The following is a 25,697-nucleotide window of genomic DNA, read 5'->3' on the forward strand; positions in this document are numbered from 1 at the left end:
TTAAACATAACAAAATTTTCGTATTTTTGGAAAAAAATTTAACTAAACCTTTACGTGACCGATGAAAAAATTATCCTTACACGTATATAAAAGATGTATTGCGTGTATATATGTACCACCTCATCCTATATATATTTAATTTAGATAATATCAAAGATAATGTTGATAATGGACATTATAAATTAAACATCAATTTATAATTAATCATCGTGAAACATTATCTTACGAATAAGGGATTTGATTAATCGTATTTAGTTAAAGCTGCATTTTATTAATTTCTTAATTCAGGCAACGGTGTCACAAACTTTAAAGTAAAATTTTCCTCTTCTAACTCGACAAATGTATCCGCTGATCTGTTTGACAGTTCGGTGGAGGATATGACACTATTGCCGCCAACCGGGTTCAGTGACAGCCGCGAATTGAGCGACGTGGAGTGCGACCGTGACCGTGATCGCGAACGCGATCGCGAATGGCAAGGTTTATCAGCCGGGACCCGTCACGGCGGCAGTTTGGGCAGACTTCCGATTGAGGCCGTCGAATCTATGCTCGCTAGGTATCGGCACGAGTCTCCGTAAACAGGCATGCCGAGTACCAAGCAGCCGAGACCGGTCTAATCCTCGGAAATTTATTTGTTTGTATATAGGATGTCTCGCGACTATCGTTATACACATGTATAATATATGAGAATTTTGAGGAAAAATGATAGTTGTTTGGGATACTGATACTTTTTATATAATATTAGTAGTATGTAGAGCTAACTGACGTTATTTGTCGTCAATTGTCATTTTAATGTCAAAATGACGAAAAATAACGCTTGCTACCTGGCTTGTATTTAATAATATTATATATGTTTCCATATATATACATTTATAGTAACACATCAAGTAGATTATATTATTTAATAAAGCTTTTACTTATATATCAAGGTAGTTAATATCAAATATTCAAGACGAGGAATAAAATATATTCTCTGAATAAATTTGAAATATCATTGATTCATTTAAAAAATTACTACCATATACTCGCTTTCGTTTTGAAGAATGCGAGATACTTGAAAATTAAAATAAGAGAGAGAATTTAAATAAAATACTTTTAAAAACATATGCGTTATCTGTTGCAGATATCAGCAAAGGAAGGAGCAAGAGAGACAAGAATTCACTATACACGTATGATCGAGATTCGCTGGTTCGACTTGGTATCTTCGCCGGACGATTTAACATTATTTAGAAAGAGATGACGAGTCATCTCTTTTCTTGAAACTATCCGTCGCGGTTGGAAAAAATTTTTATGTGTTGGAAAGAGTGCGCGAGAGACAATTTAATTTTGAATGAAGATGGATACAAGAGACTCCTCAGGTCCATTTGTGTCGAAGAGGCGTCTCAATAACTGATCTGCGTTGCGCCAAATACTGCCGTTATTATACACAAAACATGGCCTTCGTACATAACCCTGTATGTGCCCCGTGTGTAACGCCGAATTTCGAAAAAAGAAAAAAAAAGAAAGAACACCAAATCCTGTCGGCGATATACACATGATGCAATTAAGCAATCGAGAAGTAACGGAAGCATTCGATTAACTGTACGTTTTTGATAGCCTTTATCCTTTCTATCACCGAATTACGATTACATTGTCTTACGATTACCGTACGGAACGTGATTACGATAAAAAAAAGTCTGATTGACCGATCCATTACTTTCGCGACGACCAATTATTGATATACAGGGTGAACGCCAACTTCCATGCGAGTACCTCCGCTTCACTAGTGCGATCTACTTATTAACGAGCTATTCTACGTATGATTATAGGAACGACCGATTATTCGCGGTAATGAGTATTGCATTTTAAAAGATTTTAAAAAACGCCGCAACGACCGCAGCGTTACACGTTACACGTTATCCCCCGTAAGAAATAGGTCAATTAATTCGAAGCTATAATGACGAACGTTTATTCGAGACGAAACTGAATTCCTATTAATCTTGACAATCGAAAATTGGTTCTCAAATTCCTCTCGGTTTGAAATTCGAAAGTGCTTCGATTCGATTTCACGCAATTCAACTACGAAACCGACTTTCCACGAACGATTTTTCGAATAGCGTCAACTTTATTAGAAATGTATAGTATTAAGAACGTTATGAAAAAGAAAAAAAACGAAGAGACTTGGGAAGATAGGGAGGGCTTACGTGTGCTCCTTTCTCTATCCTATAATTGAACGTAATTGTGCGCTATAACAAATAGTATTTACGAATCGATTAATCCGAATAAGAAGCGGCTAGCGCCTTAACTGTGTAAATAACTGCTCTTTGAGAAACGACACTTATCGATGTGATCGTAAAATAACGCTAACGATTATGAAATACCACGTGCACAGAGAGTCACGGTATGTCCGCAGACAAGATCGAGAATCGTGTAGCATAGAGCGATCGAAAAAATTGTAGCTTCTCACCGGAGATTCGGTTTCTTTTGACTGATCGTTAACCGAGTACGCTTAAATTGATTTCTGCCAACAAGAGCATTCTGCCGGTTTCACCATCTCCGATTAGTTTAATCGGCCGATTATTCCATTGGAACTGACCAATCGCATTTGTCGTTAGGCAGATTGACCAATCATGATTGACACTTGATCGGCCGATTAAATTAATCGGAGACGGTGAAACCGGCCCTAAACGGTTAATCGTTCCGATCGAGCGACACTTCCGATCACGCTCAAAAAGAAAGAGAAACAAACGGAACCATCCGACGCGCGACGGACGCGTTCTTCATTTCCCTTTTACTTTAATAAAAGAGAGACAAAGACTTGCTTAGAATTATTCTCGCGGTTGTTTTTAAGACAGTTGGGACTGTCTCGTGTATGAATCTCAAGAAAATTCATGATATACGTCTCTTGTTACTTTATATAACGGGTTATCGCGTAGATGTAATATGTATATATAAATAGAAATGATCAGAAGATCAGACGATTTCTCGAGATTCGCGCGCGCGAATTTCGCGCTCATCTCGGACAAGAGTTTATGCGAGATATATCGCGATCGATATCACAATCATCCCGCAGAAGATGGATGAATCGAGAGGAGAGAATCGGCGGTGATTCGTTCTGTAATGCCGGACTCCCGGAAATTGGCATGGTTTTAAGGATCGTTAATTCCTCACGATTCATCTGCTTCCGACGGGATGAGAGAGACGTTGGAATAGTTAGAGCAAGCGCAAGAAAGGCAAGATAATATTGAAAGAGAAGAGCACGTGTGTGTACGTTTCATTTCATAGCAATCGCAAAACTGCCGGTTAAACAGTTGGAACAAGTGCGATAAGAGTCACTTTAAAAATCAAGACTGTCCGTTCGAATAATTAAAGCAAATTTGGAGCAACACGAAAATTATATACACGATGAAAAAGCTTAGCTAAAGACAGGCTGTTTTTACAACTTCAACGATTTTGAGATTTGTATACGCCAAAGAAACGATCTACCGAGAAATATGTGTACACTCATGAAGAAAAAAAAATAAAAAGAGCAAATTACAATGCGGTAGAACTGCAATATATGGTCATTTTCTCATAATCGATGAGGGATTACATCTTTTCGTGAGATACCTTTTAAAATTTTTATTTAACGTTTATCATCCCCTTTTTTTTCCCTCTCGGATAACAAATTTTGCAGAGTGTCTGCTATACAAATTTTGTATCGGCAGAATGCTAGCAGAAACGTAACAGAACCCGTTAACGGAATATGATGACAGACTGATTTCAGAAATCGAACTATTTAAATATTTTAAATGATATATTATTCCATTCGAATGGAATACGAATATGACGAAATGACAGATTCTACTCAGTTTCCGCTAACAATCTGCTATCAGATTATATCGGCAGCCTCTGCTTTGTGGCAGAACACCTCGCAGAACGCGAGGTTTAACGCAGAATCAGCTTGATGCCACAATATTCTACTTAAATCTATTGGTAAACTGTTAATATATTATATACCGTTAATATTTTGGCCTCTTACTAGGCTATGTATTTTTAAATTTCTAACAATTCAGATTAAATCAGACGGCATATAAACGTAATAATGTGAAGTTTCTATTTGCGTAAAAAATTCGAAGATTTTAGACAAAAGGACAAATATTATTAAAATATGACATACATTAGCTGGAAATCTCCTAAACCAAAATTGAACGATATTAATAATAATGAGCGTAATTATTATTTCTTTATTATTGCTTATATACTTTTTTTGACCATAAACTTCTCTGCAACATTTATCAAGTTAACGCACGACAAACTTTTTAAGCAAATCCTCGTAAGTATTAGCAGTTTCGTATCTTAATCAGTGACATATTTTGAGCCAGCGTGCCATTATTATGAGAAAGATATTATCAGAAATACATATAAAATGATTTTATTGGAATTTTTATCAAACTTTAATCAAATTGATTCAGTATATACTTAACTTATTAAATAATATCTGTACTATTTTGTTGATATAAATCAAAATTATTAATTCTTTACTATTTAACTTACAAAAAAAAATTTGAAACAATAAATTGTATAAAAATTTTGCTTCAAGCAATTTTGCCGGTTGAATCAATCGCCGATTAAGTTAATCAAAATTTGGCCCAAATTGCCTTTAATGATAAATAATCTTTCTTAAAGCCTTCAAAAGTGAAAGGCAATCTTTTATTTACAAGGTCGGTAACAATTATTCATTTTTAATATGTGTTTTCTTAATTTAAGAGCCATTAAAAAGTAAAAGCAGTCATGATTTAAGGACAATTCCTCATGCCAATCGTGGCGTAAAACGTGCGTGAGTTGTCCGCAAAATTGAAAAATGGTGTAATATACCTATCCCCAAATCTCAAACATTGGAAAATATATAATTGAAATAACTAACTGACATGAACGACGACATGCGTATACGTACCTGACAATGATCACGACGAATTTGCACGATCGTTAATGCATCCCGAGAAAATAATGTGCGAAAGAACGAACGAGCAAAACCACCACGAGCGTATACGGATGGTAAGTAACAGGTACGAAACAATCGTATGACCTCTAGTGCGGGACGCGCGGATTCCTGTGGCGCGATGTTTAATTTACAACTCTCCGCGAAAAATGTCAAGCACTTTGCGAGAGACACTTGTCTTTTCTTGTTAATAAATCTACGCAAAATAGGAACACGAAATACGAAGCAATATAGGCTCGTTTATGAAAAATTTTGTAAGCAAAACGAATAATATTTGTGGGACAAGCAACAGAAAATAATATGTTTTATAATTTTTAAGTATCTTGGCGGCGACGACGGTTCAGCGTCTTTTATGGTATGCGCGATCGCCGCGCTGCAAGAACGATCGCAAAGAAATTAAACAAAAAACGACGCAATTTTTAACGTAAATTTTCTTCATAAGGAATAAAGAAGCACACGTGCAAATAAATTTGAAACATTTACGACGAATTAAGTGAAACGAGCGAATTACGTGCCTGTTCTTTAACGAAAAACGAAATGAGCTTGTTGATTCGCACTCTCGACGTTCGCACGCATTTTGGAGCAAAGCCTGCTCCAGTCGCTCCTTCGTTCGCGATCGTTCGCGATCGCGACAAGCAACAGGTGGGAACGCCAAACGCGCGCGAGATTATTCTCTTTAATTACTCTATTAATTATTAATTTCCGCGCTCTTAACCAGAGGTTCGAGCTGTTCGCTGAAACATCTTCCCGCGCGATTCGCTCATTCGGAGTTAGAAATCGAAACGGAGCACGGAGGCAAGAGACGCGAATCCGAGGTTATCGTCTCACCGCGAGACACGCGAAACAACGATTCTATTAAGATCCCGGTGTATCGCGCTTCGAATCATTTGTATCTCACGCACAATTCACTCACCGATCACGGTGCACCGCGGGCAGGAGATGACCCGCCAAATCACAGCCAGGAAGGTGACACGTACGGCCGCGGCGTCCAGCACGGCATTCGGCGTTCGTCTCGCCCAGCGACGGCATCCCGCTCGTTGCTGTCGACACGAGAAGGAACGAAATATTCGGCGTACGTTCAGCTCGCGACACACACGCACTCCGTAACCGAATTTCTTTTCGTTCGCGAGAAAGAAATTACACGAACGACGACGCGTCTCGCACCGACCGGCCGTTGAACGCGTCACGTATTACTGCGCAGTGCGCGGTGCGCCTGCTTGCGGCTTGCGCCGCTTCACAGTCGGGAGAGAGGTCGAACGCGATTGGCTAGCGACTAGAGAGTCGAGCCCCCGGATCCCGCGAATCACGTTCGGCCGCTCTGAGCCGCCGGCGCGGCAGCAGCGCGGCGTACCACTCGTACCAAACGGGCGCGACCGTTGAATTTGAAAGCAACGTATGTTCAAAGTCGCTACGCGGCCGATTGTTTTTGCCGGTGAGCGGCCTCGTCACTTGTTCCCGTCAACGCTCGGAATACCGTTACCTGCGAAAGTCACTCAGATATCATTCTCCAGATGAACCTCGCACAGGTATAAAGCATTCGTGTTCCCGTTCGCGCATCCGTCGTCGTGCTTCGCTCTGTGTTATTCGGAACGCGCTCTTTCCCGCGATTGGCACTCCTGCTCCTCGTTTCGCGGGCCGCGAGAATAATCGACTATGCAGACGCGAGTATACATACAATACGCGCCGTAAGCCCCTTGCACGGGCAATAGGCGCAATAGAAACAGGGAATAGAAATCAGAAATCATGTATAAATGCAGAATAAACAGTGACACAGGCAATAGACACAGAGTTTCCGTCACGTTGGAAATTCTGTGCCTATTGCCTGTTGCCAACCAATCATAGCTTTCGAATTTTTTGTGTTGTAATTAACGATTTTTTTGTTATTTCCTGTTCCTATTGCCTAGCATTGTGCAAGGGGCTGTACGCGTTCAACAATTTGCGAGTGTCGTGTTTGTGTGAATAAAATGTGCATTGGGCCGGTATTCATAATCGGATCTAATTTCGGTCTCAAATATAAGATCTGACTTATAGCGTTTTTTCTTGGCTGCACTATCGCCCTGCACTGCCCTGCACTACCCAATAGCGTTGCATTAATGTTGCAATAGTCTTTCACTTGTAGGCAAAATTGCAGCCAACAAAAAACGCTATTATGAATACCGACAAGCTGTCATTCCAACAAGCTGCTTCGGATGTCATCTAGCGGATGATCCGACATTCGCATATAATAGACCTTAGCCACTCTGATCATTTCTAATAGCGGCATCTCCCAACGTCGGCGCTGACAGCGCTAGCAGCGCACGTGTTTAATGAATTTTGAGGTTATAATCAGTTATGATGCTCAATGATCTAATCAACATTTACTTTTATTGATATATCGTATGAAGTATAATATATATATTGTGTTATTATAAGCATTAAATAGAAAGCGTTTATCCGCAAAATGGGGCGTATTCAACGTAAAAAGACACTGGATACTAAGAGCAAAATCAACAAAGCTAAATCAATACAGAAAACGCGCAAGCAGCTACGTAAAGAGAAAAGGCAACAAAAGAAGATAAGTAGAGCAGAGTATTATCAAAAGAAAAAGTCGAAAAATCAGTCGGGAAAAATTGTTCAAGTATCAGGGACTGACGGTGATAAATCGATGAAAATAAAAGTAAAAGATGACGTTGAGCAGGTGCCATCGACGAAGACGCAAAAACGACAGAAGTCTAAAGATACGAAGGAAAAAAGAACGCAGAAGAATGCAAAAAAGCAAAGAACGGTACAATTGAACCAGGCCAATATAGAGGAGGACAAGGCGATTAAACACTTGGAAAAGCAATTGAAGTTGAATAAACGAAAGAGCAAATCTATCCCAAAGTCTTTTGTATCAGATGGATTAGATTGTATCCTTGATCATTTACTTGTTAGACGTTTATTTATAAGATTATTAAAATTTTTTTATCCTGTATGGAGTTAAATAAAAAAATGCAAGGTTTAGAAAAGAGGTAGAATGGAGAAAATGAGAAAGAGAGAGCACAAGAATACTTTGATCTTGTTTTGATTGCAGAAATGAATTAATCTTTATGTTGTAGATAATGAAGGACGATAGAAACAGAATAATGGGGCTTTAGATAAGATGCTAGAGTAAATGTATATGTAGTAAGAGATAGATGTAGTTTAAATAATGTGAAGAGAAAAGTATAATATATGAGAATGTTGTATTGTGCAAAGTCGATGGTAACTTCAGGAAATTGAATAAAATCAATTATAATTGTGTTGTATGTTCCGTATGGCTCTTTCTCTTTTGTTTTCTAAATAATAAAGATTTGTAAGACTAATGAATTTACTCCAAACAATATTTCAAATAGGCATTTAATTAACATATTATATGTGTATATAATATATGTATGTACGTATATTTCTCTTCAAGAAACGTATAGCTGTATCATTTCTATATTTATATTAAAATACTACTAATTTTTACGTGAACATTGTTTTTATAAATTGTTAGGTCGTCTATATCTTAAATTTACATTTTCAAATTTATGCCAGAATTTTTTTGTTTAATCATTTATAGATCCTTAACGTTTGATTAGATCTCTTGGATTTCTGTGATTCGGAGAATAGAAGTCACATTGTTAAAACTGAGAAGCAATTGCAAGAAACTGAAGTGAGTAAAGAACTCGAAGAGGACTTGAACTTGGCTATTGGCGAGGAAGATACTGAGAATAGGCATGAAAATGACGAAGAAGATAGCATAGATGAGAATGAAGATTCTGAACAAGATTCAGAAAATGAAAGTCTTTTGTCCGATCAAAATTTAACTCGAGATAATAGCAAAGAAATTTCTTTAGAAGAGACAAATACAATAAACAAATCTAAAAAGTATGCAACGGATGACGAAGATGAGACAGCGAATGAAGAGTTGAATCGGAGTGACGCATCAGAACAGTCAGATGATGAAGATTTATGGGAAGATATTTATGGTAGGCAAAGAGACAAAGAGGGTAACATTGTATCAAAGAAATATGTACCACCCGCTGGACGCATTGCAAGTAATATTTCTTCCGACAATGAGAAAGTTCGTAGATTGAAAAGACAAATGAAAGGTATTTTAAATAGATTAGCGGAGCAAAATATGCATACCATTGCAAATCAGGTAATTGGTTATTAACATGTACATGCATTTAGTCAAATGTATATAGAAATAATAATGACCTTATTTATAAATATTTATAAATTAAATACTTTTATTAGGAAGAATGTTATTTTTGATTGATAAAAATTTATCTGAATATTTTTAATATAGGTAGAAGAAATGTATATGTCAAACAGTCGTAACGATATGAATGTAATGTTATCCAAACTAATGATGGAAAGTATAGTTGCACCAACATTAACTCCAGATCGACTTATCGGTGAACATATGATGTTAATCGCTGTATTACACGCGAATGTTGGTACGGAAGTTGGCGCACATTTTTTACTGACTATTGTTAAAAAGCTTCACCATATGTTGGAGGAATCTCATTGTGTTGAGAATAAGGAATTAGATAATATTATCCTTATGATTTCACATCTCTATAATTTCAAGGTAAAATATTAATGTTGCTTTTTGTGTCCTAGCAGAACATTTATGAGTCTGTCTTTTTCTAGGTATATGGTCATCGTCTTTTGTATCAAATATTAGAAAAACTAGCAGCAAAGTTCACAGAGAAGGAAATTGAACTGATTTTATTGATTTTAAGGACAGTGGGCTTTCAGTTAAGAAAAGACGATCCAATTGCTTTGAAGGAACTTATATTAAATTTGCAACGAAAGGCAAATAATGCTATCCTCGAAAAGTAAGTCTTATATTTTTAAATACTGTTTACGCACCAATACAGATACTCATTTTATTCTGAGTTACTTCATATCATATTACTATTAACTTTGTAGCTCGAGGGTCAAATTTATGTTAGATGTATTACTAGCGATAAAAAATAATAATGTGAGCAAAATACCACAGTATGATCCAACTCAGATAGAACACTTGAAGAAAATTCTAAAGAGTTTTATCCATAAGGGTAATAATGTTGCACAATTTAATGTAACTTTAGAAGACTTACTACAAGGTATGAAAAGTAATACATGGAATGCAAACGAAAAATATTGAAATATTATTCTTAAATAATAAAATTATGTATATTTTTCTATCTTTTTTTTAGCGGATGAAAGAGGAAAATGGTGGATAGTAGGATCAGCCTGGTCCGGTCTCAAGGATATTGGTAAATTAGAAAAGAATTCAGAAGACAAAAAACAAAAGTACAGTGAAGACATATTGGAGTTAGCACGAAAACAGAGAATGAATACCGATATCAGAAGAGATATATTTTGCGTACTTATGACAGCTGAAGATTATTTAGACGCATTTGAAAAAATTCATCGCCTTGGTTTGAAAAATCAACAACAAAGGGAAATAATTTACGTTATCCTCAATTGTTGCATTCAAGAGAAAAAGTTCAATCCTTATTATGCTGTTTTGGCGCAAAGGCTCTGTGATACCGATAGAAAATATCAGGTACATAAATATAATTTTATACATAAAAAGTCTTGTCGCGTCTCTGTAATCTACATCGCGAAGAATTGCTCTTTAAATGGCCAGTTGTACTTTGAATTAGCCGAACGAAGAAATCAATCAGGAAATTAATCAGCGATAAGAAAATAATTTTTCTGACAACAACTTGGCTCTTAAAACAGAAATCTGTGAGAAAACATTACTCTGTATCAGTGTGTCATGACTATTGTTTTTCTATATCGCTTTATGTTGAGTAAAATTAATATTATTACAATTATATTATTTTCCGTTATTGATGAAAATACGGGAGTAGGTATCAAGTTCACGTGTGAATAATTTGCATATGGATTTCCGAGCGTAATAGTACATTATTATTTTGCTCTGTGTTCTATAATCATTAATAATGATTAATTGTTATAGTTAACAATACAATATGCATTGTGGGATAAATTAAAGGCATTGGATGATTCGAGTACAAAACAGTTAACAAATCTGGCAAAATTTTTGACTTTTCTATTCTTAGGCAAAGGTCTTCCTCTTTCCATTTTAAAGGTATAGAAATAATTATTTATATATATTTTTTCTATTGTTATTTTTTCCTACACTTACGCCTGTTATTATGTGATATTTAACTTTTATTATTACAAAATAATTACAGGTTATTCAATTTACGGAATTGGACAAGTTAACCATGAGGCTTGTACGACAAATCATGCTGGGAATATTATTACACGAGAATGAGGAGGCCTGTTTGGAAGTATTTGGAAGAATATCTTTATCTCCAAAGTTGCAAACTTTCAGAGAAAGTCTTAGATTATTTATAAATCATTTTCTTGTAAAAAATATTTGTGCTTCTGAAAACTTACAGGAACATAGTGAATTATTGAAGAACCGAGCGAGGTTGGTAGACAAACTTTTAAGTACACGAGAGTCAAAACTTATATTTTAACTGATATTTTTATAATAATTAATAATTAATGCATATGTAAAATATTTTATATGTATATATTAGATATAAAATTCTAGATATATGAAATATAAATGTAAAAAATATATTTGTGTTACTTATACCTTTTCTATAAAATATATAATATTTAATATGATACAAGGAATATATATATATATATATATATATATATATATATATATATTATTCAGTATTTTAAATAGTATATTATGTATATCACAGTATGAATTGTTATCATGTTACATCACATAATATACTGTAGTAATAGTATAATAGATATTATTTACATTGAAAAGTTCGTAAACACAACTTGTATTTATTTTTGTAAGTACTGCCTAGCGACTCCGTGCAACCGGATGCATCAAGTCGATGAAGCCGTATGTAATCTTCACAATTGATCACTCCATTTTCCATTACAGTCCTATACAATTAACTATTACATGTTACATCAGCGGAGACATGGTTGAGCCAAAATCTCAATATGAGCATAATTAATCTTACCCGACTGTGTTTAACCATATAACCTTGTACTGTATAACCAGCGCAGTACACGTTCTTAACACATTTACGATAGGCTATAATTAAAAAAAAAAAGAATCGATTATTATATACTTTTATTATATTATAATTGTGACATTTGTATTTATTAGTCACTAAAATTAAATAATATAAGCATGTAAACTATGGTCTGATTATATTAACGTTTGTTTTGCTTATCGTCATATTTAAAGTACATATCTACATGATACGAAAATATCTATATAAAGTAAAATTAGTAGCGAAAATTTAACCAAATTACAGTCAGAATTAATTGACATTATTAGAATCGATATTCATATATGATTCCACACACGTACGCTTTTTTAATATCTTTATTTCAAGAAACTAAAGTGAAAAGAAAAGTTAAGTAATAACTGAAGAAAAACGAGAGCTTATATTATTTAATTGTTCTATTGTATATAATTAATATTGCAATAAATAATGTTCAGTTGTGACTATGTCAAAAAGAACTGATGATTCAAGTGATCTTCCGAGCTCTAGAAAGTTAAGTCTTGATAAAAAAAAAAGCTATGAGCTCGCATAAAAATGGTTTTATCTGATGCAATTATTTGAAAAATCTAAGACGTGCTATTCCGGCATTGAAATAATGTATTTATATAAAAAGCAACTTTTTTTTATGTTTACCTATTGTTAATAGTTAAAATTTACTGTTAAAAATAAATCTATGTTTTTGTATATGTATTACATTTTATTTATTGAGTGTTTTCTCAAAATTTTTTTCATGTTTTTCACAGTATTTGCATTTTTTTCTTTTTTAATCGTATTAATTTTATACATGTGACCATGAGAAACGGTATAGTATCTTGTGTCAAGGGCATGCGCTATCAACGTGCAGTGAAACCGATCTGCGTAGCTATATTTTACATATTTTATATAATGTAATATTTAAAATTGCATAAAAAATTTTATAATTGTAACTTAGGATTGAAAGAATTGATATTAAAATTAATCTAATCTTATATAATATTAATTTATAAATAATTTATAAATAATGTTATAAAATAATATGCTATAAAATTCTACACATGATTTTATAAACGTTTCAACAAAAAGTTGCATATATGTATAATTTTTAAAATTAATTCATTTAATTATTGTTAACTTATTACTCTTTCTTTTACTTGATTATCTTTTTTTGAGAATAGTTTTTTATGATTTGCTAAATATTAACAAATAGGAAAATTTCTTAATGTCCATAATTATTACTTGGCGCCGTCGATAATTATACGTCGTAAAATTATTCGCCTTTTTACCAATCAAATAATTTTCAAATTACGAAAATATAAATTCTCAAAAATAAACTATAACGATAAGTATTAAAAAAGTGTAATCAGTTATAAAGTTATATAAGCATTAACTGAAATTTCAAGAACCACGATTTTTCCTAAAATTTTCTTATTAATTGCGCAAAATGTGTGAAAACTCGATAATTTTTAAAAATATAATATAAGGAGAATGTCAGGAAATTGTGATGTTAGTAAAAATTCCACATATTAAATTTTTAAAGCTTTTATTATAAATGTTCTTGCGTTAGCTACATTAGCATAAGTAAGACTGATTATATTATGTCAAACACACGCAATCATATACAGCATGAATATTTAAGTAAGTTAAAATTAATCAATGCGACATATCAAAGTATGTGGAACACCCCGAGCACATATACGTTTTCGATTGATATATTTGTTGCATGTCAAATCCTAAGAGATAAACTTATACTAGATAAAATTTAATGGGCAAAACTAGAGGCGGGAACTAGTTTCGTTGCTAACAATAATGAATGATTGTATCACAAATATTTGATAAAGATATACAAGATGAGTTTCCATCGGACATGTGTATATTACGATAATTAAGGGATTGTTATTAGGCGGTAGTATATAACATACACATATTATTGATTTTGGAAGGTTTGTAAACACAACTTGAATTTATTCTCATATTTGCTGTTTAGGGCGCCGTTGCAGGCGTTTGCGCCAAGTCGATGAATACGCAAATAATCTTCGCAGTCGATCACTCCATTTCCGGTGCAGTCCTATTTAATTAATGCACATTAATTGTTAAGATGAAGAAGTGTGGTATAAACCGAAATCTACATGAAAATTGAGTGAATTACTTACGTGACCGAATTTAGCCATATAGTTTTGTACTGCACCAGCAGCACAGTAGGGATCATTGACGCATCTGGCATAAGCTATAATAAAAAAAGAGAAATCAATTATTATAGAATTATTATAATTATCAATCAGGTTATAACATTTATATTTATTATTTAGTCATTAAAATAAATAATATAGACATACAATTTACACAATGATTATATATTAACGTTGGTTGACAAAGAAATTGAAATTATTTCCATTATTTGAATGTATAAAGTATCTTATATATCTTATAAGAAAGTAACTGACCATCGTCACTGATTGGCTCGTTGTTCAGAGTTGGTTTACCGGCGTCAAACCAGTAGCCCCATGTTATGGCGAAGGGTCCACATACGGATCCAGAACACCCGCGAGTGGTGTTACATCCTGTGCTAACTTCGCATATACAGCCTAAACAGACCTGCGATATAACTTGAGCTGAAATAAAAAACAGAGATGCAAATTAATATGTAAAAACTAGAAATGTATGACGTTTTTTTCATATCTTATCATACGCAAAATAATCGAGTAGAAATAGAGAGTACACTGATGAAACAGAAAAGTATCATCTAATTAGTAACTCTAACTTTCTATTTTTATTAAACAAAAGGAATATAAGTCGCTTCGAACAAAATAATGATATTTATAAATTTGACAAAATAATTTTGATACAAAAATTCCTCTCTTTATGATAGACTTTCGAAGTCATGCAAAGTTTGTTACAATTCTATTTTATATTCTTAAATCTGTATAGAATATAGATTTTCAATGTTACTCAAATTGAACTTAATTAATAATAACAATAATAACAATAATAATAAATATGACAATATATCGTAATTGAGATTTGTTGAAATAAAATATTTACGTTAAGAATCTTTGAGAAACAAAAGTATCAGCATTTAAAACGCGGGACGATTAGGACGATGCACTCTTTCGATAGAATTATAATAAGAACATATAAAAGTTGCTTGGCACATCTCTACAATATACATTATACGAAACCGGAATTTTCGGTGTGTGATATCACTTGATACATATATCTCGCAACATTATACACAGCTTATGTATTTGTACCTGCACGGGCGCGGTTTTGTATAGCGTCACGGTTAAAAATATAACTTAAATCAGCTCATGAATTTAAATTACAACTCATTCAGAGATGGCCACGACGACTGTTATAGTGAAAACCTTTCTTTCGTTCAATTCCTGTTCTTTTATTATCTCTCTTTATTCTATCTTTATTATCTTGTTTTAAATAAAATAATTTTTTATAATTTTGATTTTCACAATTCTCTGACGTCTTAATGACGTCTCTAACGCTAACGTCAATAATACACCATTAAAACGTCTTTAGACGTCATCCTGCTACATGGCTACGTTATTGAACCGTCATTAAAACGTCTTTAAAAGGTTAATAAGTTCATAAAGTCACTGCTAGTAGATAACCCCCCGGCTATGCCGGCTAGCCGGGGGCTATCTAAAGTCAGAGCGAGTGGATTATACTCAAAAAATCAAGCGTGTAGAACATAAAACTCTTTTCGGTATCGTTGAATGAATTATACATTGTTTCACTTACAAGTATATATATAGCACCCTCCGTATTTGAATATGTGGCGTAATATATTATTAGTGTTGATTTCACACTTCTTTTCTTTCTGTGTATTACGATCAAACTTCAATCAAAGTGCAAATGCATATTCTGTTTGAATTATAGATTGACGATGATGAGTTGCAAAGCTTGATCCACCCAATCAGTTTTAATAATCCGCATTTTTTAAGTCAGATTATAAACGGATCATTCTCATAACTCCCACTAGTTGGGTGCGGCCTGAAGCGGTTCACTTAATGAAGTCAAGACCTTTCTGTATCTTTGATCTGCTTGTATCTTTTGATCGCTAATCGCCAGATGCTGTGTATAGTCAATACCGTTAGATATTTTATCTTTATAATCGATAATCAGTAAAACTGTACAATTTGATTCAAGGCCAATATGAGCTCATAAAGCGTAGGTATGCGTTCATTTTTTCTTTCACTCAATTCACGCTCAGGACTGTGGAGTGAAAAAGACCTTAGTAAAGATTGAAACCAGTTTCGAAATACCAACTAAGGAATTTTTTGTATGCATAAATAATCAAATATAAGACTGTTAGAAATCCCCCCCCAAAAAAAGAGAGGAGAAAAAAAGATAATCGTTCCGTCACACGTATATTCGCATTTTAAACTTATATTAGCTTTGCTATTTTTAGTTGATAATAAGTATGTTCAAATTGCTTTTAAAAAACACATATAAATAACTTTTAACATATAATATACATATATTGATTCCATTCTATTAACATTTAATATGATGTGAATATATGCTCTATAATTTTAATTAATATTTCTTTTCGGTTGAAATTTTGCATCATGATGATATATATAGTAGGCAGTTATAATTAACTACTAGTTTATTATCGCGAGGCTGTATACGTATATTGCAATAACGCAAGAAAATAAAACGAGGAAATAAAACAAGGAAATTATACGGGAAAACGAGACACAGACACAAATGATATATTCGCATATTAGAGTAATCAAACATGTTTTCTATATTTGGATTTCGTTATATTAATTTGGATCGTCGCAAGCAGATATTGCATCGTCACTTTACTAATTAAATCTCGTCTAATAATAATTGCTATTTCTGTAATCGTCATCAACGATGTATCATTAAAACATAGTTAACCGAGCACAAAGTTATATTTACTTATGGTATCTTTTACGGTGAAGTTACATATATTATTTGATTTTTGTGACAAATATAATATCATATAAAGCCAACAGATTATAGCAGACTATTGACAATGTATATGATTTATGATTATAATCACGTAACACTTTTGTCTTACATAGTCTCTAATAATCACTAAAAAAACATATATACACAATGTGATTAAAGATTTAAAGAGAGAGAGAGAGAGAGAGAGAGAGAGAGAGAGAGAGAGAGAGAGAGAGAGAGAGAGAGAAATAGAGAGAAAAGAGGTGCGAGTTAAATATTATTATTCATTCTTAACATGTGTACATATATTAGAAATATTACACATATATTATTTTATATATTAGATAGATATTATTTTTTTCTTTTAAAGGTTTTAAATAACGTTTCTCTAATATTAGCACAATAAAATAATAGAAGAAAGGTTATAGAGATGGAATAAGAAAGAACTCTTTTGAGATTAGCCGACGTATTGCATATAACAGTCAGGGACGTGGTCATGGACACAAAAATATGTTTTAAAGAATTCTGTGAGATACAGACTGCTATTAATGACGCGACTGATAAAAATTCTTGGAACTAACAATAGCCGGATCTGATCGGATCTATTGTTTTTCAAATTGATCGAAGATTAATGTAGAATTTCACTTTGTGCAAAATGTAAGTTTAATAAAATATTGTTTAAATATTTAAAACGGATTATATAAACAAATATATATATATAAACGAAAAATGTAGGAAACGGGCAGTTAGTTTGTATTAAAAATTTTAATGTTTGAAATCAAGACATATTTTGTTATTATTAAGTGTCTTCAAACTTGTATTTCAAAATTTGTAACTGAAACTTTCTGAATCAAACAAAATATCTAATAAATTCTGTTCTAAAATCAGATTTCAAATAATATTTTATATTCACACATTCATGGAGAGTATTCTGGAGCTAAAATATATCATTTGTAATATACCTCAGTTTTTAATGGATTCTTGAATCAAAATTTTTTCAGATTGTCATATTTCTCCAATTTTTAAGCGAATATTATTTCACATTCACATAACATGTAAATTTTCTTGAAAATTCTAGTCACGTATAATTGCTACGTAATATTTATAACGTGCTTAAATCAGAATTCTCATGCATTTAGAGAAAATTCGCGTTGTAATTCGTATTATAAATCGCTCTTCTATTATTAGAAAATAAAAAAAAATACATCGATAGCTCACCGGAAGTATAAACGCAAAATAGCGTGATTATTGTCACAGTAACACACGAGACTCTCGCAAACATCTCGAAGATGTGATGCTGCTGATCCGTAGGAAGCAACGTCTACTGCGCACTGTACTGGTCGACTGGTACGAGGTGATCCACGCTTTCGAACACTTCTCGACGATCGCTTTCTTATATATACGGCGATAACAACGCGCGACGAAGGCGAGGACAAACGATGAAGATACGAAGACACAGGAAGAGCGGGGAAAGGAAGAACCGTTCGCGATCGAAGGACAAGAATCTCATCGTTATTTGCGCCAGAAGAAAAAGAGAAACGAAATTCCAAACATGTTTTCCAAACGGGATTGGAAATAGCCGAAAATTAGCAGTCAGATGATGTTCTGCGTTGTTTGATATTAAGTTAGGAATCGTTCCGTTCTTCAAGTACATTTTTTTAACAACAGCGAATACGTACTTTGAAAAAGAATCTTCTAAGCGTAGCAATATAGTCTTTAAAAATTAAATTAAACAGTTCTTCAAAATTAGAAGATAATCCGCAAATATATGTCTATATACATAATTTTTCTTCTATTTTTTATTACTTATTACATGGAATTTTCTAAATTATTAAAATAAGACATTTGCATATCCGTATGAATCATATGAATAGTTATCATTACAAAGATATTAATTCATTTATGATATCTTGTTTGCAAAATTAGTGAAGAATATTTATTCTTATATTATATTAATATTTATCAATTCTATATATATATTTTATGCTATAATTATTTATATTAAAAGAATGCAACTTAATATACGTTTAATTAGGATCTCACATAGTTATTCTTATACACTGCATCTTTCGAATTCTTTTATTCAAAACTTGCATAAAACTCGAGAGATATTAAAAACGGAAAAAAAGCAAGTCCCGCGTTCTTTCGTGAAGTTTTAACGCGCCTCGCGGTAAAAGTATCGACGTTAGCATGTCAATATATAAAAATCTGCGACAAAAACAAGAAGATAAAAGAAAAGATCACTAAAATCTGATCTTCGCATTGTTTTACAGTAGAAGAGAACAAATCTTGAATTTTAATCCTGCATCTTTTCGCGATCCCTGTAACGCCCGTCCTGATAAATGGCAGATCGTAGTTACTTGGAAACTCGCAACACAGAATCGTGAAGAGACTACGACAACCGGATCCCAAGTTCAATGTCAATGCCCTAGGGACGCACCTCTCCTCGATGATCTTACAATCGATACTTTCCCTTGAGAACAAGTTTATAAGGGACGGCAAGCGCGCGTGAAGAACGCGTGTCGCTTGTACGTTGCGCCTGTACTTATTTACTATTATTAGCCCAAATATATATATTATTCATTTAAATTTTGAAATAAGAAATTTTGATGCATATCACGAACCAATACGAAAGAGGGAATTCCATTTTTCTATATATATGCCCGATAACGGTTGATCGATCAACGTGTTTGCTTATTATTTATTACGTCTACAAGACGTATGAAATTCCCGTTGCGTCATCGTATAAGCGATATAACGTGAATAACATGATATAACGTCCGCGGTACAACTCTTGTCCGCCGCTGACGATATCTGTAATTTGTTTTCTTATCGCAGTTTCTTTCCTGCTGAAGCCGATACTAGTTTGAATTATAATTTTTTAAACTTATATAATTATAAAAATCGCATGGCAAAAAATTAATATTTTTAAATTGAAGCTGCAGGTAACCGTTATATGATAGTATTGACGTATTTCATATGTTATATACAATATTTTTTATAATATTATAAAATCGTTATATTCTTTTATATAGCAGTAATTGCAATGTTGAAACTTTTACGTTAATATATAATCTTTTCAGTTACATATTTCATTCTATTTATTTTGACATAGATAATATATTTATGGATATTCTGTAAAAAAAACTAACGAGATGGAATAGAACGTGCATAAAAACGTATAAATGCGAATGATCATTTGTGCGTGTGTGCTACATATATATATATATTCGACAGCATTAAAATTTACCTAGTAACGTATACATGTAAGGTATTAAAATGAACACATGCAATGAAGCTTTAATAGAATTGTATTACTCTTGAAGACTGCACAAGGAATCCTTCGGGTATGTTAAGAGAGTAACAAATTGCGTATATACAAACAATTAATATTTATTAATCCAATATTAAAAGTAATGAGCTGTTTTTGTTTCTTAGATCTTGTTGAACGAAGCAATGTCTACGGATTGAACGAATTCCTCGAATTCTTGAATCTGTTCAATCAGAAAATCCACCGATACTTTCTCGTCTTCTATCACGCACATTATTTGTAACTTGTTTATGCCATAGCCCACTGGGACAAGTTTTGCTAAAAAAATATATATATAATTCAGTTGTATAATTTGCTTACGTCGATCCGCTACGTGTATCTGTCGAAAGAGCGACAACGACTTACAAAAGTATACGAAAGTACTTACATGCACCCCAAACAAGACCGTCCATCTCAATCGATCTCACTGCGTTTTCCATTAACTTCATATCGGTTTCATCTCCCCAGCTCTTCACGTCCAGCACGATACTCGACTTGGCAATAACTGCGGGTTTCTTTGATTTTTTCTCCGCGTACGCCTTTAATCTTTCCTCCCTGATTTTCGCAGCTTCCGCATCCTCGTCTTCGTCCGAACCAAATAGATCTAGGTCGTCGTCGTCGTCGTTTGCCTTTCCCGCAGACGAAGCCGGGGCACCGGCGGTGCTAAAGACGGCAGGTGTTTTCTTTTCTCCGGGAAGGGACTTAAAGTCGTAGGATTTTATGTGGTTGTACCAACGGAGTACATGAGGACTTGAAGATGTCGGTGCCTTCCCCAGTGCTTCGAGTACTGCAACATCGGCCTGAGTTGGTTGCCACCTATCGAGCGTAAATTCTTCTGTATGATACGTTATTTTGTACGTCAAAGTCAATCCTTATCGCGCATCGCGTATTACTAAAAAGGACTTACATTACAATTCCCAGTAGTGTTTCGATCGGAAACTTTAATGCCACTTTAGTGTTATATTAAATGAGTTATTTTTCAATTTCAATTTTTCAATTTCATTACCATTCTTACTATGAACAAATTAAAAATTAATAATATTGTATAAACAATTGATAAAATTTTCAAAAAGTAAACGCAATTTCTTTTATATAAAAAAATCTCCATTTAATATCTAAGGAAAAATTATCTTTTGTTATTTACAGAATATAAAAGAAAGAATGATATTAGAATGACAAACATAAAAAGTATTTTTTGAACTATACGCATGCCAGAAGTCATTGAGATTCTTTTTCTTAATGCGTATATTCAGATAGGTACGTATATGTAAGTATAGATAACAAATCACATACGGAACCGTACGTAGGCAAATTCGTCCAGGAACTTGCAAAGAGTTAACTCTACGGAAGGTTTACCAAAAAGGACAGGTAGGAAGAAGATGAAAGAAGAGACGTAAAAATAAATGCAAGATGTGTGTGCGTGTGCGTATGCGTATGTGCTGTCCGTGTGACACATGTCCATACGTGACACTGGAAACGTCGTTTTTTATGAGTTTCATCTCGGCCGGGCGGGCCGGGGATGATGTTGCGCAGGTGACGGGACACGGGACGGTCGCTCCTCGTGCGGGAGAACGAGACGGCGGGAGTGCGCCGTGATGTGTGCACGAGGCGAAAATGAGAAATAAGGAAGGAAAGATGCCGACAAGCGGAGCACGTGTACCGGAGAGACGTTAGAGTCGCGCCGAGAACGCGCTAGAAGTAGGCTCACCCCTCGATATAACTGCGGTCGGCGAGATAGCTGTTGAGATCCTCGACGCCTTTATCGGTCTTCAGGTCACCGACAGCCATGGCGAAAATATATTCCGGGCGAGTAAATAGTTGGCCGTGAGCTCGACGAGTCAGTAACGGGGACCCCTTCGTCTGATCGCCGGATTCGCCGGAAGAGAGAGCTGCGCGCGGCGAGGTGGCGAGGGGCCGGCCGCGGCCCCGGATCCGACGACGGCCCGGAGTCCGCGCGGACCCCGGTTCGCGTGGCTCGATTTGAGAGCAGCGACGTGACGTGACGTTTGTTCCGGCGCGCCTACCCGGCGCCGCGGCGCGGCGGCCCGCGGCGCTAGCGGCGGGAGAATACAAATGGCCGCGTTCAGCAGACACAACTGTTGAGTTCGTCTTATCAACACTCTGCAGCTGCGGTCCGCTTGACGCTACAAATGCTTCGAAGATCCTTTTCTCTTTTCTTTCAATGAAGAAAGAAGGAGAAGAAGAACGCTCCAAAGCATTTGTAGCGTCAAGTGGACCGCAGCCTGCGTTGCGTGGTTAGTTCTAAAAGTAAGTAAGTACGGTGGGCCTGTGAGCCGAATCCGCCTGACGATGGCGGATCTAGTGAAATGATGATAATGCCGCCGGGACGAGATGGGAGAAGAACCAATCCGATAGCGACCGACTGCTGGCAACCAATCCTGTTTTAGAAGAGCACTGTCATTTTCTTTGTATTTTTTATCAGGCTTGTTTTTTTTTTTTTTAGCTGAACTTCTTGCACGGTTTATCTTTCCTTTTTTTCTTTGCACGTTAGAGAGAATAAGAGAAAATTAAGATGAACTGTTCAGCTAAAAAAAAACAAGACCTATCCTTTCTCTTTATCTTTCGAACGTATATTTATATCTTATTGGTCGCGTTCAGCAGACCAAGCCTACTTCAATAGCAGTCGAACGTGCGTGGCTCTTAGGCTGAGTTTCCACTGAGCGCGTCACGCGTCGCGTCGTCCGAGTTGAACCACGCAAAACATCCCCGTATTCCCCGTTCGATCCCGTCACAAGAATGTAATGAAATGGGATGTTTTGCGTGGTTAACTTGTGACGACGCGACGCGTGACGCGCTCAGTGGAAACTCAGCCTTACTTTTAGAACCAACCACGCAACGCAGAGTGAAGACGAACTCAACAGTTGTGCAACAGTTGTGTCTGCTAAACGCGCCCAAGTGCAGAAAGAGTACGATGTAGTGCAGCTCCAAACTGGCCTCGTGTTTAACTTTTCTTATGTGCTTCCTAACCTAGCGTAAGAAATGTTAGGATTTTTTCGTTGAATTGAATATTTATAAATAAAATTCACAAATCACAGGAATTGAACGTGTTTGCGGGAAAAACTTCGTAAAAATATGATATAAATATCGTGTATTTTTCAGGTAAAATTAGTCCAATATATATGTGTATATCTTAGGTAACGAATAAATTACATAAAAAAAGAAAGACAAAATTAAGTAAGATTGACATAAATGTAATGTAAATGTCTGTAAATAAAGAAGAATAAGAAAAATGTTTATTTATAGGGAATGATGTTAAAAGCCTATTAACATTTAATTACAAGAAGTTACTAAAAATTATTTCTTGTGGTGACGCAGGACGAAAACTATTCCAAAATGTTGAGTCTAATTTTCAAGCATTTTATTACTCCTAAAACTGTATTAACTCAAATGCGATCTATCCATGGGATAGCGCAAAAATATTTTATGCGCGACGAGAATATATCTTCAGCAACAATGGCTATTAAAATGTTTCTAATGAGACATGTAAGGTAAAACGCATAATTATATTAAAACTTTTGACAATATATCTTATATATCTTATTTAAGGAATATATTTCAGTTGATTAAAGTAGAAAGACTTAATATTTGCTCATATATATATATGGGATATTCTCGATCTCTATTGTTATGTATTTTAATTACAGGTGAAAGAGATCGAACGCAAAAAGTGGAATATTATTGTCAATATTTTAAGCTACAATTATTTGTGACACTCAGTTATGCTATCATTAAGAAATTGGTAACTCCAAATTGAATTCATGAATGTTAAAAGTGACAATGACTCTAGAATATCCTGTATATTTTGCAATTATAAATTGATAATATATCTTACAAAATAATATAAATAAAATTACAGATTATCTAACGGAGCGACACGACCAACAAGTTTTTTAAGACCTAACGGGTCGCTGCGAAATGTATTGATACAGCGCCGACAAATGTCACGATTGGATATAAATACGAATGTACAGAACAACGTAGTTTTATATAAACTTGAAAAGAGCTCATATTACCGATATATGCGAATTTTTTCAATTGGACAATTATTTGGTTGGTCAGTATTGGCTTTTTATACTTATAAGCCATCATTCTGGGATATATTCTATACTGACATAAAGTTTAAGGAATTTTATTACAACCATATGTTTCGACTTAGCACATTTATTTGCGCAATTCTTGCAGGTAACGATCACTTTTTATACTCATATATAATGTAATAAAAATTGGTATTTTGTACGTATGCGTAAGAGAGATTTATATTTTTATTTTCTAAACGATTCTTCATATTTATAAAAAAAAATGGAGCAGATAAATTTTGTCCTTTTTTGGAACTGTATGTATTTATTTTGTAGGTCCTATCATGTTTTTAGTCATTTATGCTACGTGCGCTCGTACCATCAAGTACGTCATCTTAAATAAAGGTGGTGAAACACTTTCAATTACTACGTTTCACATGCGAAAGAATAAATCCACCATAAGCTTACCAGTGGATATGGTAAGAATTATTTGTATATAGTTGTGAATGAGATTAATGAACATTTCATATATAATATTAATAATAATGAATTTCGACTTAACTGGCCACAATTCGGTACAAAATCACGACGTTTCAGCCTTTGGTTTGGGCCCTTGTCAAGTGTAAAATTAACTCGTAAATTCCTTACGTGTGGTAGCAACATGTCGTGTCGGCATCGAAGTAAAAAAATTAATTGCTGTTTAATACCGTAAGATTTGGTCTCGATGTTAATCCAATTTTTCAATAATTTAGTGCTGTCACTTCCATAGCGTTGACTCGTGGTATAAAAGAAATTTCTAATAAGAGACACCATTGTTTCAGTCGAAGGTGAATAATTTACGAGCTAATTTTACACTTGATAAGGGCCCAAACCAAGCAGGGCTGAAACGTCGTGATTTTGTACCGAATTGTGGCCAGTTAAGTCGAAAAAATTGAAATATATTCGTTAATCATCGCTGGCAAGTTACAAAATTGTTTATTATTATTAATAATAATACACAACGCTTTTACAGCGTCAATATAAAGATAAACAAAATTTTTTCTTTTTTTTTTATATTTATGAAACACATTCCTCATTTGAGATATTCTTTTTAAGATCAGATGCACCGCAGATAGAACCACCGGAGGAGGAGTCTTACCAATTAAAATACAAAATAGATCCTTTTACTACCTGATTGATAAATCAGGCACGTTTGTAAATCCAAGACTTTTTGATTTTGTAACGGGATATTAATTACTTACATTCGTGGATAAGTATAGTATTATTTTATGAATATCTTCTCTTGTTATATAATACATTGTACAAATGTTTATAAAAAAATGGAATTATTGTCACATATATATTTATGCTTTATATATAAAATATAAATACATACTTAGAATTGCCTATTATTAAAAATGTTAATGTACCGATACACTAAA

The 25,697-nt window shown here is 34.2% G+C and overlaps 5 protein-coding genes across 12 annotated transcripts in view; 3 read left to right on the top strand and 2 right to left on the bottom strand.

The window, feature by feature from the left end:
* The window catches only part of Dscam3 (Down syndrome cell adhesion molecule 3), a 99,577-nt gene extending 96,045 nt beyond the window's left edge, over nucleotides 1-3,532 (top strand). For 3 of the 7 annotated variants that reach the window (XM_077411487.1, XM_077411488.1, XM_077411489.1), the window contains exons 32-33: nucleotides 365-553; nucleotides 1,121-3,532. In XM_077411487.1, the coding sequence (XP_077267613.1) occupies nucleotides 365-553; nucleotides 1,121-1,172 (241 nt within the window). In that variant the 3' untranslated portion in view covers nucleotides 1,173-3,532. Of the gene's footprint in view, nucleotides 1-364; nucleotides 632-1,120 lie in introns of those variants that run through there. The other 4 variants (XM_077411492.1, XM_077411490.1, XR_013257750.1 and 1 more) reach the window with 3 other exon arrangements.
* A 3,672-nt stretch (nucleotides 3,533-7,204) lies between these two features.
* On the top strand, nucleotides 7,205-11,552 carry LOC143900098 (nucleolar MIF4G domain-containing protein 1). Its single transcript, XM_077411077.1, has 8 exons — nucleotides 7,205-7,845; nucleotides 8,539-9,101; nucleotides 9,252-9,536; nucleotides 9,599-9,786; nucleotides 9,881-10,056; nucleotides 10,150-10,502; nucleotides 10,920-11,051; nucleotides 11,158-11,552. The coding sequence occupies exons 1-8, from the start codon at nucleotides 7,398-7,400 to the stop codon at nucleotides 11,446-11,448; spliced, it is 2,436 nt and encodes an 811-aa protein (XP_077267203.1). The 5' UTR covers nucleotides 7,205-7,397; the 3' UTR covers nucleotides 11,449-11,552.
* Nucleotides 11,553-13,520: 1,968 nt separating this feature from the next.
* LOC143900100 (lysozyme 2) lies at nucleotides 13,521-18,315 on the bottom strand. The gene is made up of 4 exons (XM_077411079.1): nucleotides 18,148-18,315; nucleotides 14,439-14,606; nucleotides 14,148-14,221; nucleotides 13,521-14,062 (listed from the first exon to the last, which is right to left on the bottom strand). Exons 1-4 carry the CDS (start codon nucleotides 18,209-18,211, stop codon nucleotides 13,922-13,924), a joined length of 447 nt encoding a protein of 148 aa, XP_077267205.1. The 5' UTR covers nucleotides 18,212-18,315; the 3' UTR covers nucleotides 13,521-13,921.
* A 1,987-nt stretch (nucleotides 18,316-20,302) lies between these two features.
* Eef1beta (elongation factor 1-beta) lies at nucleotides 20,303-22,203 on the bottom strand. Its single transcript, XM_077411078.1, has 3 exons — nucleotides 21,948-22,203; nucleotides 20,628-21,055; nucleotides 20,303-20,518 (listed from the first exon to the last, which is right to left on the bottom strand). Exons 1-3 carry the CDS (start codon nucleotides 22,025-22,027, stop codon nucleotides 20,364-20,366), a joined length of 663 nt encoding a protein of 220 aa, XP_077267204.1. The 5' UTR covers nucleotides 22,028-22,203; the 3' UTR covers nucleotides 20,303-20,363.
* Nucleotides 22,204-23,015: 812 nt separating this feature from the next.
* On the top strand, nucleotides 23,016-25,657 carry LOC143900323 (transmembrane protein 223). 2 transcript variants are annotated; one of them, XM_077411528.1, is made up of 5 exons: nucleotides 23,016-23,359; nucleotides 23,504-23,748; nucleotides 24,117-24,442; nucleotides 24,613-24,755; nucleotides 25,377-25,657. In XM_077411528.1, exons 2-5 carry the CDS (start codon nucleotides 23,594-23,596, stop codon nucleotides 25,389-25,391), a joined length of 639 nt encoding a protein of 212 aa, XP_077267654.1. In that variant the 5' UTR covers nucleotides 23,016-23,359; nucleotides 23,504-23,593; the 3' UTR covers nucleotides 25,392-25,657. The 2 variants fall into 2 exon arrangements, with proteins under 2 accessions (XP_077267654.1, XP_077267653.1); XM_077411527.1 differs by having other exon boundaries at nucleotides 23,021-23,359; nucleotides 25,372-25,657.
* Nucleotides 25,658-25,697: the final 40 nt, after the last annotated feature.

This window comes from Temnothorax americanus, unplaced genomic scaffold (assembly GCF_048541705.1).
Source record: "Temnothorax americanus isolate GAGA-0224 unplaced genomic scaffold, ASM4854170v1 Scaffold3, whole genome shotgun sequence".
NCBI lineage: Eukaryota > Metazoa > Arthropoda > Insecta > Hymenoptera > Formicidae > Temnothorax > Temnothorax americanus.

What these genes read in the sequence shown, in the direction of transcription:
- LOC143900098 (XM_077411077.1), top strand. Translation starts at nt 7,398, where the DNA reads ATGGGGCGTATTCAACGTAAAAAGACACTGGATACTAAGAGCAAAATC. An exon ending in CACATCTCTATAATTTCAAG is followed by an intron (nt 9,537 to 9,598) that starts GTAAAATATTAA and finishes GTCTTTTTCTAG; the next exon opens with GTATATGGTCATCGTCTTTT. An exon ending in ATACCGATAGAAAATATCAG is followed by an intron (nt 10,503 to 10,919) that starts GTACATAAATAT and finishes TAATTGTTATAG; the next exon opens with TTAACAATACAATATGCATT.
- LOC143900323 (XM_077411527.1), top strand. Translation starts at nt 23,594, where the DNA reads ATGTTGAGTCTAATTTTCAAGCATTTTATTACTCCTAAAACTGTATTA. An exon ending in TATTTGCGCAATTCTTGCAG is followed by an intron (nt 24,443 to 24,612) that starts GTAACGATCACT and finishes TTTATTTTGTAG; the next exon opens with GTCCTATCATGTTTTTAGTC. An exon ending in TAAGCTTACCAGTGGATATG is followed by an intron (nt 24,756 to 25,371) that starts GTAAGAATTATT and finishes ATTCTTTTTAAG; the next exon opens with ATCAGATGCACCGCAGATAG.
- LOC143900100 (XM_077411079.1), bottom strand. Translation starts at nt 18,211, where the DNA reads ATGTTTGCGAGAGTCTCGTGTGTTACTGTGACAATAATCACGCTATTT. An exon ending in ATTTTGCGTTTATACTTCCG is followed by an intron (nt 14,607 to 18,147) that starts GTGAGCTATCGA and finishes TTTTTATTTCAG; the next exon opens with CTCAAGTTATATCGCAGGTC. An exon ending in ATATGGCTAAATTCGGTCAC is followed by an intron (nt 14,063 to 14,147) that starts GTAAGTAATTCA and finishes TTAATTAAATAG; the next exon opens with GACTGCACCGGAAATGGAGT.
- Eef1beta (XM_077411078.1), bottom strand. Translation starts at nt 22,027, where the DNA reads ATGGCTGTCGGTGACCTGAAGACCGATAAAGGCGTCGAGGATCTCAAC. An exon ending in GACCGCAGTTATATCGAGGG is followed by an intron (nt 21,056 to 21,947) that starts GTGAGCCTACTT and finishes TACGCTCGATAG; the next exon opens with GTGGCAACCAACTCAGGCCG. An exon ending in CGGTCTTGTTTGGGGTGCAT is followed by an intron (nt 20,519 to 20,627) that starts GTAAGTACTTTC and finishes ATATTTTTTTAG; the next exon opens with CAAAACTTGTCCCAGTGGGC.